This window comes from Dipteris shenzhenensis, chromosome 30 (assembly GCF_047967505.1).
Source record: "Dipteris shenzhenensis isolate YYH24624 ecotype China chromosome 30, Dip_SZ_1.0, whole genome shotgun sequence".
Classification (NCBI taxonomy): domain Eukaryota; kingdom Viridiplantae; phylum Streptophyta; class Polypodiopsida; order Gleicheniales; family Dipteridaceae; genus Dipteris; species Dipteris shenzhenensis.
The window spans coordinates 9,152,123-9,173,496 of NC_141625.1; the positions used below are offsets into that span (position 1 = coordinate 9,152,123).

Sequence of the window (21,374 nt, forward strand, 5' to 3'; positions counted from 1 at the left end):
GTGCTAGTGTGCAAATGGGGACGTCTTGATGAGGAGCGTCTCTCTCATAGTCAAGTAGAAGGCAAGGCTTGAAGGAGGGGGAGAGAGAGGGGGGTGACGTGGCACGATAAGGGCCAAGAGGTGCCGGGTGAAGCGAAGGGGGGATACGTGGAATCACGTGGGTGGTGCGAAAATAGTTATTTAGCTGTATTTATTTATTTATTGAATTTTTGCGGGGGCCAACATGATTCTTTGAAGATTCACCTTTTTCCAGAATCACACTCTGTTCGAAGTTCTCTGCAACCCTTCGTCTTTCTCCCTTCGAGTCACATAGATTTCCGTCCATGTCCTCCAGCTACATGATCAAGCTTTTGCATCACAAGGGCCTCCCCTCCCCACAAGTAAGCACGTCTTTCTCCTCTTTCTCACATTTGGAAGTTCACATTTATCACTCGAATGTACAATTCTAGTCAACTGCTTGGATGATTTGCTCTACTTATGTCTCTGTCGCAATTTGCACATCGCCAACTGGTACAATCGTAATTTCTGCTCGCTTTTGAAAATGGATTACGACATAGGGCTGGTCATTTTTCACAAGCAACACGGAAGGGGCGCACTGGAGCTGCGTGAAAGTGATTCGCTCCTATAGTGATCGGATACAGCACAACGAACATCCGGTGCAATGAGGTCAAGAGAAAACCCACGAATCGTAGCACATTGGAAGGATGTTTAGTCCAAATTACATTCGGTCGTAAGCCACGAGTGAGCAGGCGCGAAAAACTAACATGGGATTTCTGTTCAAGAATGTGTGACGACCTCGACGATGATTTTTAAATCCAAGGGAATAGAATAGATCTTCTATTACTAGATCTTGAAAGTTAGGAACACCAGCGACGGAAATTATTTTTCTACCACCCAAGACTATTCAAACCTAAGTTTTGAACATTTTCGAAATACTTTGGTAAGATTAGAGTATCGAATCGAAAGAATTTGTAACATTAAGAAACGTCACTCTGCACGTCAATGTTTAATCCAGTCGTGAGACATTCTTCCAAAATTGGACTAGCGCGTGCTGACAATGTCGCCACTATCGCCACAAGCTTCAGGCACGAGTTAAGTTAAGTAGGTCCAACGACGCCCTTTTGGTTACGGTTTCTGATGCTGGGGGTTTGGCTGACTAACACTTTATCACTGGCTCCTCTTTGACCCAAAGTAAGTTGAAGCACTTCTATACATGACTTGCAGGTTCGTGTAATGTGTCAGCTTATTCGTCCACATGTTGGAAAGGAATTGGTGGCTCCGATGAATAACAAGTGAAATATGTTTTGGAAACTTCTCTTCCCTTATTTGCCAGCCCAAGAGAGTTCAAGTGGATGGATGTGCTGTGTCCACTCTGAGAACATGTGAAGAGCCTGTCTCTCAAATTTTTTGGGGCTGTAGTGTTTCTAAGGAAGTTTGTGTTTCAGTCCAGAATGCCAATAGAAAAGGTAATCTGATTTACGAAGCACACATAGAGGGACCCATTGATTTAAAACATAGCTTTCAGGAGAAAATTCAGCACTTGTTATTTTTGCAATTTTGTATGCTGCAAAGTTTACGAAACCTGGTTTAGGTGTTTCTTTATTGTTCTATTTAGACGCTGTAAAGTCTGGAAGATCCTGTCATTGTGTACTTTGGCAGAAGTACAGGTGGTGGAATACTTGTTTAGCTCTTCAACTACCTTCCCACCTCATGTTTGCTCCCATCTTTTTCAACGCATGGATCTTATTGTGGGAAGAGTCAGCTGACCAAGCTGTGCGACCATGATTCGGTATATATTCCAAAACCATCCACACGTACTTTACCGTTTGAATCTTTGTCAACGCAAAGAGCATGTTCCATTCCAATGTCTGGTGAAATCTTTTGGGACTTGAAGAAAAATAGCCATTCGAGAATGAGGGGGAATAAGTGATTTGTTTGGAAACTTTAGGGGCATTTGTTAGAGTTTGGCATCTCATAGTGAGAAAGGGCTATCATAGTGGGTGTGCCCGCCTGGAGAGGATAGGTTATGTAGATGCCTGTATAGGATAGATAGGCAGGCTGGTAGGGCTGAGTTGGGTGCCCAAACTGGGCCCCAACCAGGGCAGGTCAACCGACCTGTTTGGTTGGGTCAACCCGACCCTAACCCAACTCAACCAGGGTCGGATCAGCTGACCTGGCTGGTTGAGGGCTGACCTGCTGGGCGGTCCAAGGCCAGCCAAAGCTGGCCGACCCTGGTTGGCTGGGGGGGCTCCCCCATTCTCCACTCATTGTCTCACTCGGGGCCACCATTGGAGCATTCTCTCTCCCCCTTTGACCAGCCCCCTTGGCTGTGGTTGTCTCATTGGTTCAATATACAGTTTTGCTATTGCCTATTTCGTCTCTCTCTCTCTCTCTCTCTCTCTCTCAACAGTACGCTTCCGCATGTCACATGGTGTCATTCGCCATCGTTGATGAGGGACCTAGAGAGGGCTGAGCTTCCACAGTTCTGAGGGCCTTTCCACGTAGAGGACACCTCAACGGAGCTGATCATGTGCTGCTGCTCTGCGAGCTTTGGAGCTGCGAACAAAGGGTAATCTGAGACGGGACTGGAAGGCGGCTGTTTGGTGCTGTCTGCACACAAAGTGGACAGCACACAGGGTCAGCAGCAAGGCTGATGCAGGCCTGTTGAGGGTGATCTGCAGCAGTGATTCAAGGGCGGCTATCCATGGCAGTCTGGTACGGTTTCAGGCAGCAGGAGCAGCCTGCCAAGGCGCATTGAGGTGACAGCTCCTAGCTGCCAGCCAAAGGCGTTTTGAGGGCTATTCGACATGCTGATCAGGATTGCAGCAGGGGATTTCAGGAAGGAGGAAGAGGAGGCAGTCTACTTGAGGCCTGGAGCGATGTGGATTAGCTTGGGGGTCGGCATCTGTTGTAGAAGGCTTCAAGGTAGCCTCTTCTTTTTCACACCCCCATCCAGGCTTCTCTTCTTTTCTTCTCCACCCAAAGGGCTGATCTTGCCAGGTTCAAGCAGAGGTGTGTAGAGTTTGGAATGGCTTGATGGAACCCCGGTGTATGAGTAAGGAGGATAAGCTCGTTGACATGAACTATGCGCATTGAAAGCTCAACATGATATGGTTCATCCACAAGGTCTTATGGGAGCTTGTTCGGGGCTATGAACGGAAGCTTGAATGTCCCAAGAGCTCTATCCACTGGGATGCTGCCCGGGAGGAGAGCGAGGATTGGGAGGATCGGGACTCCAAGGCACATTCACTGTTGGTCCGGACAAGTACTAAGGAGGTTTGTCCGGCTATGTAAACCCTGAACAGTGCATACGAGGTCTGGTCTGAATTGGAGGATATTTGGCAATGCAAGCTGTCACTTTGCAGAGACAGTTGTGCAATCTCGAGTTCCCAAAGGTAGTACCATGCAACCATTCTTGATGCAGGCAAAGGTTCTGTGTGATCAATTCTAGGCAATGGGTGCTGACCTCACCTCTCTTCAGGTGGCGGCGCTCATAGGTCTCCTGAGCTTTGAGGTGCCAAGTCATGACAAGTCAGCTGGACTTTGATGATCTATGGTCCCTTCTACTGGAGGAGGAATCGGTTGTCGTCTCCCAGGGTAAGCTCAGGGTCACTCCAGGAGGTGAAGCACTTTCGACAATGCACAAGTAAAAGCAGAGCAAGTGTTACAAATGCGGGAAGAGAGGGCATCTGGCCAAAGATTGTCGGTCCAAAGGCAAAGCTAAGGACCAGGACCTGGAGTCCGACTCTTCTTCCCAGTCGGGTGGTTCCAAGGCAGCAGCCGGTTGCCAAGGATTGCAAGTTGGCACCAACCTTCTAACTGTAAGACAATCTCCTCCCACGGGTCACAGCCAGAGAGGGCATGTGGGTGGTAGTGCGGGCTGATAACAGCCTTGATCATTTGAAAGTCTGGCAGGCAAAGCAAGGTTGTGGAGCTATGGACCAGATGACGGAGTTCATTGCTTGGCGTGGCAGAGACTATGGATATGGTGTGTATCAGAGTTCGTTGTTTGAGGTTCTTGTACGTGATGTGTTCACCGGAGAATACAAGTCATGGTGTATCCCGCAGATTGTTATACCCCATTGGGAACTTAGTCCAAAGTGGCATGGGAAATCACAGCTCAGGACATCCGACTTGCTGTTCGAGATGGCGTTATGGTTCAAGGATACATGCTCTTTGGTGCCCTCTCTGAGGTGAATCCAATAGGCTCGTTGTTGGAGGGCCCATGGTTGCATCTTCCTTGGCTTTCTTCTTCAGATCATCATGCTCACCATGAGCTATAGAGAGGGTGTTGCTTGCCCGGAGAGGATAGGTTAGTTAGATGCATAGATAGGCTAGGTAGGTAGGCTGAGTTAGGTGCCCAAGTTGGGCCCCAAACAATGGCAGGTCAACCGATGTGTTTGGTCGGGTCAACCCAACCGTAACTCAACCCAACTAGGGTTGGGTCATCAGGCCTAGCTTGGTCGGTCCAAGGCCAGTTTGGCTGGCCAACCAGGCTGGCTAGGGGCCTATAAATGCTCCACCTAGAGCCACCTTTGACCAGCCTAGGGCCACCTTTGTCTCCCTTTGACTAGGCCCCATGGCTGTGGTTGTTTCTGTGGTTCAATACAGTACGCTTCCGCAGGTGCACAACTCGCACAGCATCTTCATCCTCTTTTGCATGATATAAGCATTCATTAAAATTTGGATATACTTCTTGCTCTTCAAGAAATTATTAAATCATCATATCTCAAGTTGGCTGCAAACACTTCTATGTTATGGAGTCCATTTCACTACACAAAAAAGTAATGCTTATTCTTTTTTTCTTCTATAAATGTCTGAAATAGTCTTTCATCAGCCTTTTCTTTCATGTCCTTTGCAGGGTAAGGTTTCAATGAAGGCTTGGCATTTGCCATAGACAATAGTGTATTTAGAAATATTGATGAAAGAGAGAAATGTGTTGTCATATGCAATGCTGATCTTAGATGAAGGCTTAGTGTTCTTCTCCTTCATGCGATACTTAGGCTCATAGAGTTCAACCAATTTCATCTTTGCTAAATTGGTACCATGGTTTGAAGTAAGAGTAGTAAAATTTCTTTTGAGTTGTCCTTGGCTTCTTCCTTTCTGTTCTTTGCATCCTCATACAACTCTTTCCCTTTGAAGGGTGACTGAAATTTAGTTTCTCTTAAGTCAACCTTCTTGGTCTAGAATTTGAACTAGTTGATCTTCCTTCTCCTTTGGAGCTTTCTTGAAGCTCGAAAGAGAAGATATCCTAGTCCTGGGCATCTTGGAGCTAGACGGAAACCAACCAATGTTCAAATAAGGCTATACAATTTTAATCATGGGTGAATATTCTTCCCATGAAGACTGTCTCTTGGAAACGTATGCATGAAGCATATCTTCCAAAACTTGGTTAACTACTTCTGTCTGGCCCATCAGACCGTGCATGCTTAGAGGAACTAAAACTAAGAGTAGTATTTAACTAGTCAACATGCAAACCCTACAGATGAAATAATTGGTCAACTAATAGCTGAGCTAATTGACTTGCTGTAACGGTTGATCGAGTAAGTAAGAATCTAGCCATCTTTGTCAAATGGTCTATTGTAACCCATATGGCATCATGGCCCTTGCGCGTTCTTTGCAAACCCGTGATAAAATCCATGGAAATACTTTCCCATTTATTACCAAGGATTTCCAATGGCTGTAACAACCCCGCGCTGTGAAGGCGTTATAGCCTTGGTAACTTGACAAATTTGGCAACCTATGATAACCAGTGCGCAAATCAATCTTAGTGAAATACTTCACTCTGGCCGATCGGTCGATCAAGTCATCAGACCCAGGGGAGGATACCTATTTTTAATTGTCATTTTATTCAATCGTTTATAACCAACACACATTTTCTATGAATTATCTTTTTCTTTCTTAAAAGGACAGGAGCACCCCAAGGGGATTTACTTGGGTGTATGTAGCCTATCTTTAGATAATCCTGAAGTTGTGTAGCTAACTCGTCCTTCTCTAACTAGCTCATCGTGTGTGGCGGAATACTGATAGGTTGAGCGCCAGGAACTAAGTCAATGCGATGGTCTATTGCCCTTTCTTGAGATAAACCTTTCGGCAGTTGGGCTGGAAATACATTGGAGAGTTCATCCAACAACTTCTTTAATTCTTGGTGTTCATACACGCTTAAATCATTCTTGTCAATTACAGAAACAACATATGAGGAAAGCGGAATCAAAAACATAAGAAGTTTCCAATATATTTCGAAGCTGCATCGTAGTACAATAGGTCCCATGGAGGGATGAACATCATCACAGTGGATAGATATCTGGGTGCCTCTATTAAAAAAAAGAAAGAGACTGACATGTTAGAAATCACACCGGATGCTACCACATGGGCAACCATGCAGTGGATGCGCCGAGTACAGGAGGTCCCTGTCCCCGGCTTCCTAGCCACGCCTTTAACCTCCTCATTCCCCAAAAAGTCCCGAGAGGGGTATGAGGAGTGTCTTCATACTCATTATATATCCAAAGATCCATAAGTCACCATTGCATATGGGATTTCTATCCCTCCATTGTACACGTGTACGTTGCGCATACCAAGGGGCTTTTATCCCTTCAACTTTCCATTAATCCATATTACACCAAGGTGCCACGAGAGGGGTTAGGACTACACAAAGGCCCCAAAGACCCACAATTTCCAACAACCCCCCCATGGGCCTAACACCATGAGAGAACTCACGAGCCAATAAATGCTGAACACCCAGTAAGGTCCAAATCAGCCCAGAAACCTGACCACCCACACAGGCCCGTGTAGCTAATAATGTCGACCACCCACACACTCAGGGCCGAGTTGACCAATCAAATTGCTGAACAGTTCATCATGAAACTTCTTCAAATATGTGGACTGACATATGTCATCACTTCCCGTGCCAACCGTCATCTTCTAGATTAGTTGACACCTTTCAAGCTACGGTTCACCATCAGATCAGTTGTTTACGTGCTTGGGTCGCCACATCCCACGGACGCAGAGTTACATACGAACAGTCAGTGTCAGTTGCCACAAACAATCAGTTAACAGTTTGCAGATATGCCGCACAGATGCCACATGTCCACATCATAGTCCGCAAGCTCGCCACTTGCTTTGATACCATGTTAGAAATCACACCGAATGCTGCCACATGGCAGCCATGCATTGGTGCACCGAGTATGGGGATCCCACTTACCTGCCTCCTAGCCACGCCTTAAACCTCCTCATTCCCCAAAAAGTCCTGGGAGGGATATGCGGAGGGTCTTCATACTCATTATATATCCAAAGATCCACAAGAGTCACCATTGCATATGGGATTTCTATCGCTCCATTGTACATGTGTAAGTTGCACAAGCCAAGGGGCTTTTATCCCTTCAAATTTCCATTAATCCCATATTACACCAAGGTACCACTAGGGGGGTTAGGACCACACAAAGGCCCCAAACGTCCACAATTTTCAACATGAGACTCCCAACCCATCTGGATATTTTGGGTTATAAACCACTCTATGCCCAGTAACAAGTGCATAATGTAGCATGATCCAAGTGCATTCTTGCGATCCCAAAAGTGTTTCTCAGCCGGAAGCTGCACCTCGCAGGTGTGATCGCTAGGTGTCATGGTTAGCTGCAACTTTTGCACTAGTTTGTAATTTACAAAATTGTGAGAGCTGCCCGGATCAAAGAGAATGTGGACTTGTTGATCCCTCACCTCTTTTGCAAGTCTCAAAATTTCTATCGGTAGGTCTCAAAGGTGAGATTTTACTTCGTCATATCGAGCGCTTTGAATTTTCCTACAATGTCATAGTCTTCTGCTTTCTTCAAGAACTCTTTTCGGAAAGTCTCTTCAAAATCCGCCCAAGTGGTGGGTTTGGGCTTTAACTCTACCACTAAAGGAGTGCTTTGCTTGACAGGTATCCAACTGCAAGCTGAATGTGTTTGTCCTCGGCATAGGGATGGAATTGGAAGTGGACTTGCCACTTGTGTAACCAAGTGTCCACAACCTCCTTCATACGTGACTTTTGCTCCTCAGAATAGGGATTAGGAGTAATATTAGGACCTAGTACCGAAGCTAAAGCATCTACGTGACGGAGAGCCTGAATGGAACTGGTCATGAGAGTAACCGAACTTTGTAGTGCCTTGATCTGTTTGACCAACTGAGAATGATTCAAAGAGACTGAATCAAACCTGGCATCCAGATTGGTCGCAAATTCTTCGAATGCATCCTTCATGGTCAAATCATCATACAATCCCTGGTCATCTTCGCTCTGAAGGTCCATGTCATGCTCCATACCTTGGACTTCAGCTTGCGAAGAGTGATTCAGATCAGCCATGATGATCTTGTAGGAAAATTGTGGGTTCTGAGAATCAGGTGGGAGAAGAAAGGCTGAGATTCGCTGCTTAGGACAGCAAGCTGGAATTCAGCCGGGGAGAGGGAGCAACTCATCAGAAAAGACCTTGCATTGAGAATAAGTGGGTAGAAGCTGGACCAGACTCGTAGGCTGACAGAGATGCCAACTCTCGTGCATGATGGTGAAACCTGAGAGAAGGATGCTCGGGACTTGGAGTGTGAAGGAGTTGTAGATTTCAGTAGATTGTGAAGGAAGAAGCAGAACAGTGAAGAGACCTGATTGAAAACTGTGTCGGGTGATTTGCAACCATCCCAGACTGTGCAGGGACTCTAGACAAGGATGGGCGGGGGCTTTAAAGCTGCTGGTTTAAGCTTTTGGCTCCAGGAAAGCTCCCAAAAGTTAATTTCGTTTTTTGGCTTTCCCCCAAAAGCATATGCTATTTTGGAAAGCATAACTTCCCAAAGTAAGCTTTCTCTTCTTTAGCCAACCTAGGCTCAAACAAGGGCTCCTGCTTTTGGCAATTAAAGCATTTGCAAGAAGCAAAGTTCCAAAAAAGCATCTCTCAAAAGCAAGGCCAGCCCATTGCGCTTCATCTTGTCTCCTTCTCTCCTTGGCTCGACACTCCACACAGGTCTCCTTCCGCCTACGATTGGCCTATCCTAGTCACTTCATTGCAGCACCCTATCATCCATTGCTCCTCTTCTTTTCACAGATTTTTGGTGAAATCCTGTCTCTGGTTCAGCCTTCCTCACAATGAGGTGTTCTTGCACTACGTTTAGGATCCTCTCTCTCCAAACATGACGAATTCACATCCCTAGCTGATGTGATCACAAACTACAACAAATTGCGAATTGGCTCCATACTTGGAAGAAGTTTCATTCGCACCTCTCTCTACAAAAATTTCACACCAGGAGTTGGCTCTGATACCAGCTGACACTACCTCCCAGGATTTTGGAATCTCAGACCTGCAAATAAACACAAAGAAGCAACCATAGAAACAAAAAAGATGGGCGCAGGCTAGCTCACCCCGCAACCATGATGTCCGCGAGGATAAGACTTGAGAAGTGGGATGTCCCCTTTGAGCCACGAGCTGAGCTGCTGGCACATCTCCAACCACCAGCATGGGTCCCATACCACACATTGGTGCGCAAAGGTCTTGGATCGTCCTGCTGTGCCTTGGGCTATGCTAAGAAGCAGGTGTGGGTCCACAACACAATCTAGGATCCAAACCAACAAGGAAGGGCTTAGCTTGCTCTGACTTGCGCACTGAAAACTGAACCCTGGGCTCCTCCAGTGTAGCTAAAAATATTGAAAACCGTAATTTAAACCCTAATCCATCCATGGGTGGATCAGGCCTTAGGCATCTTTAGAATGATTGAACATAAGCTGAAAACAAAAAGCGGGGAGCTGAACAACCGTATTTCTTGTAGTTAAAAAAAAGAGTTAAATTGAGTATGCATATGCTTTCTAAGTAAGGATTCTAATTTTGCATCATTGTAGGAAGCGGTACATAAGTGTAAGTGGTTCCTTTAGTTTTTTGTGTTTTAAATAATTCATTTACTCTATCATTCTTTCTTTCATTAATAAGAGAGAAAGAGAGAGAGAGAGAGAGAGAGAGAGATTTTATTCCTGTTTTGGATCTCTTTTGTTTCTTGATTTGCTTGTTTATTTTACTTAGTCACCTTCTTCCCTTGTTATCTTTCTCTTTCCCTTCTTTTTTTGGGACGTATTTTAGTAAGCACCAAGTTTGCCCAAGAGACTCTAGGTCTTTAGAAACCTAGTATAGTTGCTTATACTTGGGCACTGAGGACGACATAAGCATTGCTTTGCTTGCTAGCTGTGTCTACCTTTTGTTTTTCAAAAAGTTTTTTTTGTTAGCTCATTTTCTTCTCTTTCGTCTTCTCTTTTATTTTCATTGTAGAATTTATGACTTTAGAACAACCCTACAAAGGTATATACCGCTACCCCCATGCCCGCCCTTCCCCTCTTGTTTCCTTGTGTTTGCTTCGGTTTTCTTTGTTTTAGTTAGAAGATACTCCTCCCTCTCTCTCTCACTCTCTCTCTCACACACTTTTTTTTTTTAGTGAAATCTTATATTTCTGTGTGGGAAACCTCAAAAGAGGTAAAAACCCACCAATAAGTACAAGGAAAAAATTTACAAGTAAAACCTCAGGGCAAAAGTCATGAGGCAGCCATGTAAAAAGTTACATATCAAGCTGGAGGAGGATCAAACACAGCATCCTCCAACTTCAAATTGTTGCTCTGTAAAAACTGATGCAGTGATGAAACCACACCATCAATAAAAACAAGCTGTTTTTTTCCCTTGTGATTCTTCTTGATATAGGCTGGTATCAAAAATTTCTGAATCACAGGGTCAAAAACCTGTTGTAACATGGGATGAAAAGATTCTAGTAAAAAAGGTGCTGCTGCATCCCGGACAAGAAGAAAACTCTGGCACAGGCATCAAAGGCAGAGAGGCTAAATCAACATCTGTATCTTCCGACAAAAAAGCTGCATCTGATAAAGCAGGACTTAGCATTTGAGCTTCATTCTGAGGATCAACCTGAGTAAGAGCAGGAGCATCCTGAGAGAGAGCATGCATATCATCCTATAAAATCCCCTTTGCAAGGGGTACATCCACATCCTGAGTAGAAGGAGACTGATGGTGCTCAAGAGGGGTGCAATCCTAAGCTTCTTCAGCAAGAGGAAGATTTGCTTGTGATTTATCTACCTTCCTCCAGTAGTGCTTCGGAGTAGTAGAAGAGTTCTCCAAAGAAGCCATAATAGAAACCGGAGGAGAAGGGAGAGTAACCTTGACAGTTGAAGAAGGAGCAGGAGGAATGAGCCTGGATGTAGAAGGGCAATCATGTGCAAAATGACCAACCTGTCGGCACCGATAACATGCAGTGGGAAAAGATGCAAAATGCAGCCTGATGCGCATCGGATGGGCAAATCCCAAATCAAGATCTAGAGTAGATGGCACGGGCTGCGTCATATCCCATAAAACGCAAAGGTGAACATCACGGAAAGCTTGCAAGAACTCCTGTCTCGGAACATGAAGAGGCCTTCCCAAAAAAGCTGCAAGAGTTGGAAGATGCTGAAGAAGAGGCACAGGCAGCGCTTTGAGAGTATTCCAAACTGGATAGTGAGTCAGAAGGGTAGCAGAAGGATCGAAAAGTGGATCCCAGGGCATCACATAAGTGAAGAAACCAGCCCCTGGAACACCAGCACGATTGACTAGCCGCTCCACCACATCAGTCGAAGAAACGTGGGCATAATAAAACTCTTTGCCTAGAAAGACAAAGGATGAAATACAATCCGAACCCATTGCAGCTTCAGCCCAACGACGAAGTTGAGTTGCAGAAAGAACCCTGCCCATAAAGTAGAGACAGACTCCAAAGTGCTGAGCCTGTCGAAGACCTGAAACTAGAAGGGCAGAATCCAAAGAGCAAACAAACAAGGAACCTGATGAAGGAACATCTGTGACAGAGGCTGACCATAACCGACACAGAAGATCTAGCTGCAGGGAAGAAGAAGGGCCATCTGCAAGATCAAGCTTTGCCGATTTGAAAGAGGATGAAGAAGGCAAAGCACCGCACTTCCGTCGAATGAAGACTTGAGCAGGAGGAATAGAGGAAGCAAAAAAAACAAAAGATGTTTCGGGAGCCTGTACAGGCGGTGAAATCTGTACGGATTTTGCAGGTACTGGCGTCTGCACCACCTCAGCCTGGACGGAGGGTTGTACAAAGGGCTGAACCGAAGGCTGTGTAGATAACTGCAGGGGTCGGGGGGGCTGTACGGACTGTACGGAATTTCGTACAGCTGACGTGAGCTGTATGGATGGCGATGAAGGCTGCAAGGTGGAAGACGGGGGCTGTACGGGCAAAACGAGGAAGGGAATAGAGGGGGACGGAGGGTCGACCAGGGCTGTGGGGGCTCTAGAGCTCTCCATCGTCCTCTCCACACACTATCCCTCTCTCTCTCTCTCTCTCTCTCACACACACACACACACGCACGCGCACGCGCTCCCGTGCATGAGGTGAAGCATTCATCAATGAATGCACAATGCCTGAGCTACTTGTTACCGAGTCCATGCAACTATGTACCCAAGTCGATGCCTTTGTGATAAGTATACATACACATATCTAATTATTATGCTCCCATTGAAGAGATATTTGTGGTGACACAAATGGTCGAAGTTGCCCTTCATCATTAGAACATGATTCTTTAGTCAAGGGGTCTAAGCACTCAATTCATGAGAGTGTTCTGTGCATAAAGAGACAATGATACTAACACAACAATTTTTAAGGATCTTGTGCTCTGAGCAGGCTTGTTATGAAGTTCGTCACATTGCTAGGTTTGGTCCTTTAGGATGCTTATGTGCCTCACGTATAGTGAGATAGTGATGATGTTGTGTACTCACCCTTTGTTTAATGTGCATGCTTGTGGCTCTCGTTTCGGTGCCATGCAAGCCAAAATGCCAAGGTACTGGTCAGCACAAAGCCAAATGAGTGAAATAAGGGCTCTAACAACGTGGAGCGAACACATTTTTCTAATCTGACCCAAGTGGAGCTGTGGGGGGAGGCCCTACCCAACTTCAACATATTTACTATCTTTCTGAGGATACTTTGGCCCAAAGCAGCAAGCACAACCAGTAAGAGGGTACATTTTCAATATAAATCCATTTAAACAATCGAGAGAAATAGTCCTATACCTGGTATTATATACATAGCATGCTTTTTGACAAATCTGATGTCTGTTCTCAGGAAGACAAAACTTTTACTTGTCAGGATTTAAGATGTGTGTTTTGCAAAGTACATAAATTTTGCTGTTGAGAACTTTTTCTCTAGCTCTTTGAAAATAAAGAACTGAAGCTTCTTTGCCTGTGGCGTACATAAATTTTCTGTTGAGGACTTTTCCCCTGGCTCTTTGAAACTGGAGAACTGAAGCTTCTTGGCCTTTCCAGTTGATCTTCACGATTGTGTTTAGTAAAAGGATTTGATATGCATGCTATGCCGAACAGAAGGTTCTTTTAATGTGCCCTTGATTGTACTAGCCAATGTGTTTCAACAAGTGTTTTTGGAATTTAGGGTGATGCTTTGAAATGCTTGCAATTGTTTGTTAATGTGCTGTAATCGTTTACATCAATGTTTCTCAATGGGTACTGGAATCTTTAGAATAGACAAATAATGGATTCAAACACCCATTCTACAAAATCTTAACTGTTTCTTACATGCATTAATGCTTTTTGCAACGGATGGGCTGCAGGAAGACAGAAGTGAGATCAGAAGAAGATGGTTGTCATATGAGATTACTAGTCAGCTCTATTTTTGGCGGATTGTAAGGTTGTGATGGTCTGCAAGTACATGAAGTGCCATTGGGCAAGCTTTCCTGTGGCTGAATCCCATTTTGGCCCAGAAAAGGCACAAAATGATGCAGCTGTCATGTGGTTTGACATGTAAGCAGCCTGTGGCAAGTACATCAACTCAATATCCTTACAAACTCCATATATTCTCCGGACTTGGTAAAGCATGCCTTCTTTGTTTGAGGGGTGTGGATTGTGGCAGTCAGCAGCATGCCTGGATTTTATTAGATGTTACCAGCAGCGAACCATGGAGAGGCAGACGGAGATCCTGGACTGTTGCTAGCCCTCAAGCGTGCTGGAAAGATGTTGAGGGTAGTAAGACTTCCAGAAATGGCAGCAGCACAAGGGAACACCTCAAAGGTCAGGGCAGAAATCAGCAGAGAGTGTTGGCAAGTTCTTGTCCTGAATGTTGCAGTGGTTTGAAAGAGGCAGCTCGTTATGCTTGTAATGATGCAAAGATTGTAAATGCTCGTGCTCGTGAGGGCTTTGTCTTACTTGCACGGTATTACTGTTCCTCTCTGCTATTCTCCTTCAATGTAAAACATTGAGTCTCCAGAGTAGAGATTTTTGAATCAAATGAAGAGTTTGAGAAATGGAAACATGTCTTGTAGACCAGTGACCTGAGTTTTGCTTACTTAATTAAGTACTGCTGCCAGTGGCTTTGAAAGGCTTGACAAGCGAGCCCGCCAGGATGTCGCCCTATTAGGGTCAGGATTTTTGAAGCTCGATGGTAAATCCTTAATTAATTTGAAATTGGTATTTTCATTTTTTGGCTCTATACAAAACGTTATTAACATATATGCTTGTATATAGATAAAACTAAAAATTCAACTTTCTAGGAAACAGCCTTGAAGAGTTCAGAAAGGTATTGCTTCTATAAAATCTGGAATGAGTATGTCCTAGACAAATAAAAAGGGAGCTGTAGACTGAAAATCAGTGATGTTTCAGAATAAGGTTGATGACTGATTCAGGTCTTTCACAGCTCGTGCCAGGAAAGACACTGTGAAGCTGGACACTGGTGCTCGCAAAAATGCAGCACGTTTGCAAAACATAGCTGTGGTCAGTGTCTACCTTACAATGATGTAAAGTCGATGATTAGAACCTGCAATGGGGGAAATATATATTTATATTAAAGTTATTGTTTCTGTTCCCTTACCAGGCTCTTTAGGGATGCTTTAAATGTAACCTTGCTTTTCTTTTGTAGGGTCTGAGTGATAAAGCCCATGTGCAGCTCAAAACAGCAGCTGAGAAGCACTGGAGTGATGGCGCATTAGATGTAATGAGTAATCTCGATCACCTAGATTTGTATATGTTTTGTTGTTTTTTTAAAATTACCTTTGTGGGAGTTGCCTGCACAGGTATTCTATTGAGAAGTCGCTTGTGTTTTGTTTTGGTGGCTTTTACGTGCAATTCTTTCACATGCAAGAGAAGGAGGACGTCCTCTTCTAGCCATTAAATTAATTATGATTTTTGGCTTGGGCAACTGCTCAACAGGCTGATTTACGGCTAGCAGACTTGAGGGCGAAACGACGCGCCATGGAAGATGCCTTCATTGCATTGCAGGTAGTTTTTTTGAGGGTGAGTTTTCAGGGGGTGTTCACTGCTAGGAATTCTAGTATTTGCGACTGCATTTCTTTTGAGGTTTTGTTTTGTTTTTGGGCTTTGTGTGCAGCTTGTTAAGAGCATCCACAATGGGATGGTGAAGAATGCTTACCAAAGGTGATGTATGAGGATTATTTTAAAAACAAAAAGTTATGAATGTAGTAATTTTCTTGGCTTACGAATGATACTTGAATAGATGATTACAGGCAACGAGTCTTGTTTAAAAGCAGATGTTGGGAGGTCTTTAATGTCTGTTCTATCTTTTGTTTGTTCCATGGTACTTCAGGAATGCATCCCTTTCCCATCTCTCTCTGTCCTGTGTGGCTTAAAATTTAGCAGTACATGTCAAATCTGCATAGCCTCCCATTTTCTTTAGAACTGCTCTTTAAAATTGCAAGCTTGTAACAATGTTGAAATATGGAAGGCAGTTGTCCTTTCTGTTATGAATAATCTGATGGCATGTATTGGGTTTCAGATCGAGCACAAATATGCAGCTTGTTCCACTTTTTGAGTGTATTTTAGCCAGATTCTGTCTATATGCACAATGACCACTTTTCCAATAATTCTTATAAGCTACGAGTGTTTTGTTTCAGGCAGAGTGAGATCGAGAAACTCGCTAACTTTTCTGATGAGTCAGACGTAGAGAACCAAGAAAGAGCACAGCTTGGATATTCTGGGAGCTTGATGTACGAAAGGCTAGCTGCTCTTCAGGTGTATTGTGTGCTGGTTTTTCACAATAGCGTGCCTTATTTTATTGGGTTCCTTATAACCTTTTTTCTCATTCAAACTTGGCTATTCCTTTCAAAAGCGAAGCTCAAAGAGTTGTCTGTTTTAAAGGATGCCTACTGGGATATAGCTTCAGCACTGGCAGAGGCAGATGGAATTGATTACAGTGATCCTGATGAGGTACCATACTTTCTCTTGTGCTTTCGAAAATGTGTCCTGATATTTCCCCTATATGTAAGGATATGGCCATGTGTTGATCTTGAAGAATTGTGTGTTGAGTGTTTGTCCTTACACATGGAAGTGAGACAAGTCCAAGTCCAAATCCAAGCTAAAGTGGATGTTGAGGGCATCTCTTATCTGGGACCATATTCCTGTTAATATCCTGCACATCGACATCACTAAAAGATTGCCATGTTTATGCTTATAGCCACATATTGTATGCAAGTAGGCTCTGTGCAGGGCCATATCCTGGATCCCTGCAAAGGGCCAAGGCTGTGTACATGACCAATAGCAATACCAAATCCAAGTCCATCTGTCTTCATCCTTTTTCATCTCCGCATGCTGTCACTGATTTGGACTTTCTTCTCCAGCTTGCCCTTCCATCTTGGCTGGCAAGTTTATCCTGGCCAAGTCTGCAATCCACGTTAAATTTATTTGGAAATTGATACACATCACAAATCTGTCATGTTTCACAGGTCTGGATGTCATTTATCTAAGGCTGTAGACCCCTCTCGATCTGTGATATGCAAATGGAATATAAAGGCCTCATGATGCCCACAATGGACCTGAACTCAGCTGGAAGAATTGGATCAAGAAATGGTTCTAATTTTGCAGATTAGATGCCTTTTAAATGTTGATGTGTATTCCCCAATGGATTTTTGCACCCCATAGCTGTGCATTGAGTTAATCCCCTGCTTGTAACACTGCATTTTTGTCCCTGGGTTTTCCCATACTTCAGTAGCATTTTTTGCGTCACTATCTCTTTGATTTCACATGCATCTTCTGGTATATCTGCAGCTGTTATGCTCCATGTTTCCATCTACCTCATCCGCTCCCGATGCCATCCTGCGCTTTGCTTCCATTGCATTCTGTGGTCACAACTTTGTTGAGGTAAACCATGAATTTACACACTGCCTCCCTTTCTAGAGGTATCATACCTGTTTCAGCCAGTAGGATGGGTAGGGTGTTTGTACTTTAACCCCTAGCTCACCTATTAGGAAACGTTTATATACCATTTCTATTCTTTCCTAGTAGATCGTAGAAAGCCCAGGTGCCCAGGCTGGGCATCTGTAAAGGATTACTATTTGCACAAGCGTAGTATAGAATAATTTTCTCTTTAGCAGTTCCACAAATGTGATTTTCTGCATTTATTCTGGAAGCTATATAACGATTTCAATCCTCCTAGTATCCTGTTCTCGACACATGCATTCCATTTTTAGTTGTCTGTGAAATCCATCCCTAGATATTTATATGTGTTGACTGTTTCTAGGAGCTTTCCTTTGAAGGCAACCTCCACCTGTTTATTACGGGTCCCAATCACCATGCTTTTTGTCTTATCTATGTCGACTTGCATTCTGGAGTATCAGCAGAATTCTGTCAATGAGCATATCTCTTATGTACTTGCTCATATCTTGACATGTAGATGTCATTTGTCGATGTGCCATTGCTGCCTCTATCTCCCTTTCATTGATATGGGCCTTTTTGTAATGCATTGTCACACCTGGGATGTGTGATAATTTTCTGTTTTTTCATAGCATTAGTTGTCCCCATTATGCCTATAGACATTGCCCTGTGGTCAGACTGAAGACACTCTTCCCCAAGTTTGATATATTCAATCATGTGTTTTGCATGAGAGAGAGAGAGAGAGAGAGAGAGAGAGAGAGAGAGAGGTATATAGAAGGTAAAAAAGGTCTGAGACAGCAAAGTAAAAATGTGTGAGATATAAAAACGGAAAAGAAGCTTACAATTTGGCCTGGTGTTGCTTATTCCCGTTTGCAGCTGGAGTTAATTATTGCAGCACTTCTGGATATGGATGCTGTGGATGGCGCTGACAGTGCGACGCTATTGGCAGAGTGTGCCAGTTCTCCAGATGTGGCTACAAGGTATTCTGATTCCATACATGGTTGTGTGGGGGGAGTAAAATGTACCAAAAAGGGAGAACGTGTCAGGATAGAAAAAAATCAAAATCATATTGAAATCACCTGAGGCCTCATTTTCCTTGCATGAATGGAAGAAAATCAGAAACTGAAGAATAATGCGTTTGGGGTCTTTAGTAACTACTGTGAAGTATGGAAAATCATGACCTGTTTTTACTTAGCAAGGATTCCCATAATGTGATTTATTCATGCTCCATCAGACAAGCCTTGGCAAATGCTTTGGGGAATGCGCCATCCTTGTGGGCCTTGGGCAATGCTGGAATGGGGGCATTGCAGGTGGGTTTTTTTCTTAATCACCCAGGTAGCAGATCTTGTATACTGATAACTGCTGAGTTTATCTTATGCTTGTACTGTATCCATGCTTTCCTGACTTGTGACATTTTGCTCCTTGACAGAGGCTTGCAACAGATGACAATCCTGCAATTGCTGCTGCTGCTTCAAAAGCATTGGATGAACTTAAAATGCAATGGCAGATGGATTCGAAGGATAACTTTATCTTTCCTGCAGATAGCAGCTTACTAGAAAGCTTGTATCCAAATGAAGATGAGGACAATAATAATGAATGAAGGTCAGGATAGTCAGCCGGCAGATGTACAGCCTTATTGTGAATACATGGGTTTAGAAGAGTTGTAGGTGGCAGTGGTTCTTCCTGCTAGCATTATATGCCATTATTCTGCCATTGGTTTCTGCTTGCACCTTTTCACTGCTTATCTGTCTCACACAAGAAATTGCTAAAGCCAGTTATGTTTGAGGTGAAGGCTCCTTTAGGGCATCCTCAAGTTTTTGGCTTTGGTGTATCTAAAAAGTTTTCTTTGTATAGATGATGCAGTAGCAGTTTGTACGAAGACAATGTGTAGCTTCAGGCTATAAGCTGACACAGAAGTAAGTAGATCCTGAGGATGAGAACTGAAGATCAGGAGCGTAGTCATCATAGGTAAAGTGAGCAGGTGGAATATTTCCCACCGTGCTAAATGGTGAGTCTGGCAGGACTTCTGTAATTGTATGAATTTTTTGCTTGAGTTCTACCAGCCTGAGCTCTGGCTCCTGCCGTGGACTCACATATGGATGGAAATTACAGTAACAAACAGAAGAAAGCACTACGTTCTTGTAGACCATTTTCAGAACCGACTCAGTAATTTTCTCATCTTGCTCGAATATCTCCAAGCTTCCAGAAATTTCGTCAGGTATTGCTAGGTTTTGTTTCTGAGTTTCTTGCCTTAGCCCGTCCCTAAAGACAGAATCTTCCTCCCTTCTCATCTTATGATCTGGAAACAATGATTTGGGCCTTTATTGAAGGAAAATCTCATCTTATGATCTGGAAACAATGATTTGGGCCTTTATTGAAGGAAAATCGGCTTGCTATAAAATGTAACAATTTCAAACCGAATCTTAGGAATAAAAAGGTGCCAAAATTAAAGGAGATCCTTGTGCTCTTGCTGCCTCCCACATAGCTATCCCTGGCTTTCTTTGTAGCTCCCTCACTCATCCCTCCTTGCCTATAATTCAGACTGCCAGCCCCGCCTGTTTGCCTGCTCTTTGCCTTCCTTTCTTCCTTTTCATTCAGGCCCCTCCCTCTGCGGGCATATATGTGGGTGCATGTGTGCGTGCGTGTGTGTATATATATGTATATATGTATGGTTTCATTGGAAGGTTGCTCTGACCTGGTCGCTTCTACGCCCTTAAGCCTTTCTTAACCTTGCTCATCTCCACATCCTGTTCCTTTACCCCATATTTAGAACACCACCCCCCCCCCCTTCCCCCCCCCCCCCCCGCCCTTTCCCTCCCTCTTCCCTTCTCTCTCTCGGCCCTCCCTCACTCCTGTGAGTTTTTTTTCACTTCTGTGGGGGCCCCCTCCCCCCCTCGCTAGCAGCCCTGCCTGCTCTGGCTTGTAAAAGGACTCACATATATACCTATGTCGGCTGTATATTACACCATTCATAGTTTTATTATGGTGGCAGACATGGTGGTGGGTATGGTTTCAACCTCTCTCTCTCTCTCTCTCTCTCTCTCTCTCTCTCTCTCTCTCTGTGCCCTCCCTCAATCTTGTGAGTTTGTGGGCCCCCCTTCCCCTTTCGCTGGCCAGCCCTCTCTGCCCTGACTTGGTAAATGAATCACATAAATGCCTATGTTGGCTATAGATTACACCATTCATAGTTTTACCATGGTGGTGGTATGGTGTCAACACCCTTTAAGGAATGGAGAACTGGCTTTCTGCAAAATAGACATTGCAGATGTCACATCTCTTTGTAGCTGGCTCTCTTCAATATCTTTGAATGAGACAACGCCATGGCAGTAATGAGGAAGGCATTTTGAACAGAGTTTCCCATCACAGTAGAGCAAGGGGATATTGCAAACGAAATGGATAATCCTCGATAGGCTTTCTGAAGGGTTTATATGTTGCATAGGGAAGTGTTAAAGCAAAGCTTTGAGGACAGTTGAGGGTGCGAGGGTGAGAGATTGTAAGTCACGAGACTGGGATGTCTGAATGGACTATATGTACGAATTGTACATTTATGTAATCTATGCGTGTGAATCCTTACTTAACACAATGATCAGAAGAGTATTTTGTTGTTGAGGTCAAAACCCTTTCCTCAAAATCAATGCCATGATGTTTCATTAGGACTGAATGTATCTGATCTTTCCTTCCAAAATAAATGCGTTTGAATGGATTCAAGTGGGTATCAGTGTTTCTTGAATACATGCTGTGCCAAGAGTTTGATATCTCCATGACAAACTGTAGTGTAGCAGGGTTAAATGACAATTTCTCCCTTTTACAATTGCTGGGTGGTAAAGTGTTGGATGTACTTCCTTTTGGAATGAAAGATTTGATTCTAGGCTCATGCTCATGTTCACTGTTTCTTGCAGTAGTATTGTGGACTCAACTTGCATAGAAGAATCTGGATTCTCCAAGCATTTTTGTTTTCTTCTACTCATATTGTCAGGATATTGTATAAATCGACTATGAATAAACTTAAACATGTTTGTTGGCCCACCATAATGTTGCTCCTTGTACTAGCCCACCATAATGTTGCTCCTTGTACTAGAAACAAAACATATCCTTGTTGTAGATCACTTGCTTAACCATTGTTAGGGAATCCAAACTAATATATTCATTTTCCAAGTTTGCTACATTCAGGTGCTAAACAAATATTTTCTTTGGGTTCTGTTAGGT

At 43.9% G+C, this 21,374-nt stretch overlaps 1 protein-coding gene across 2 annotated transcripts; it reads left to right on the forward strand.

Moving 5' to 3' along the window:
* Positions 1–249: 249 nt before the first annotated feature.
* LOC147881684 (senescence-associated family protein) lies at positions 250–19,021 on the forward strand. 2 transcript variants are annotated; one of them, XM_087402015.1, is made up of 13 exons: positions 252–380; positions 558–666; positions 13,622–14,220; positions 14,375–14,448; positions 14,701–14,777; positions 14,923–14,994; positions 15,213–15,281; positions 15,391–15,437; positions 15,914–16,031; positions 16,158–16,226; positions 18,045–18,148; positions 18,403–18,478; positions 18,598–19,021. In XM_087402015.1, the coding sequence occupies exons 3-13, from the start codon at positions 13,784–13,786 to the stop codon at positions 18,766–18,768; spliced, it is 1,314 nt and encodes a 437-aa protein (XP_087258141.1). In that variant the 5' UTR covers positions 252–380; positions 558–666; positions 13,622–13,783; the 3' UTR covers positions 18,769–19,021. The 2 variants fall into 2 exon arrangements, with proteins under 2 accessions (XP_087258140.1, XP_087258141.1); XM_087402014.1 differs by lacking the exon at positions 558–666 and having other exon boundaries at positions 250–380.
* Positions 19,022–21,374: the final 2,353 nt, after the last annotated feature.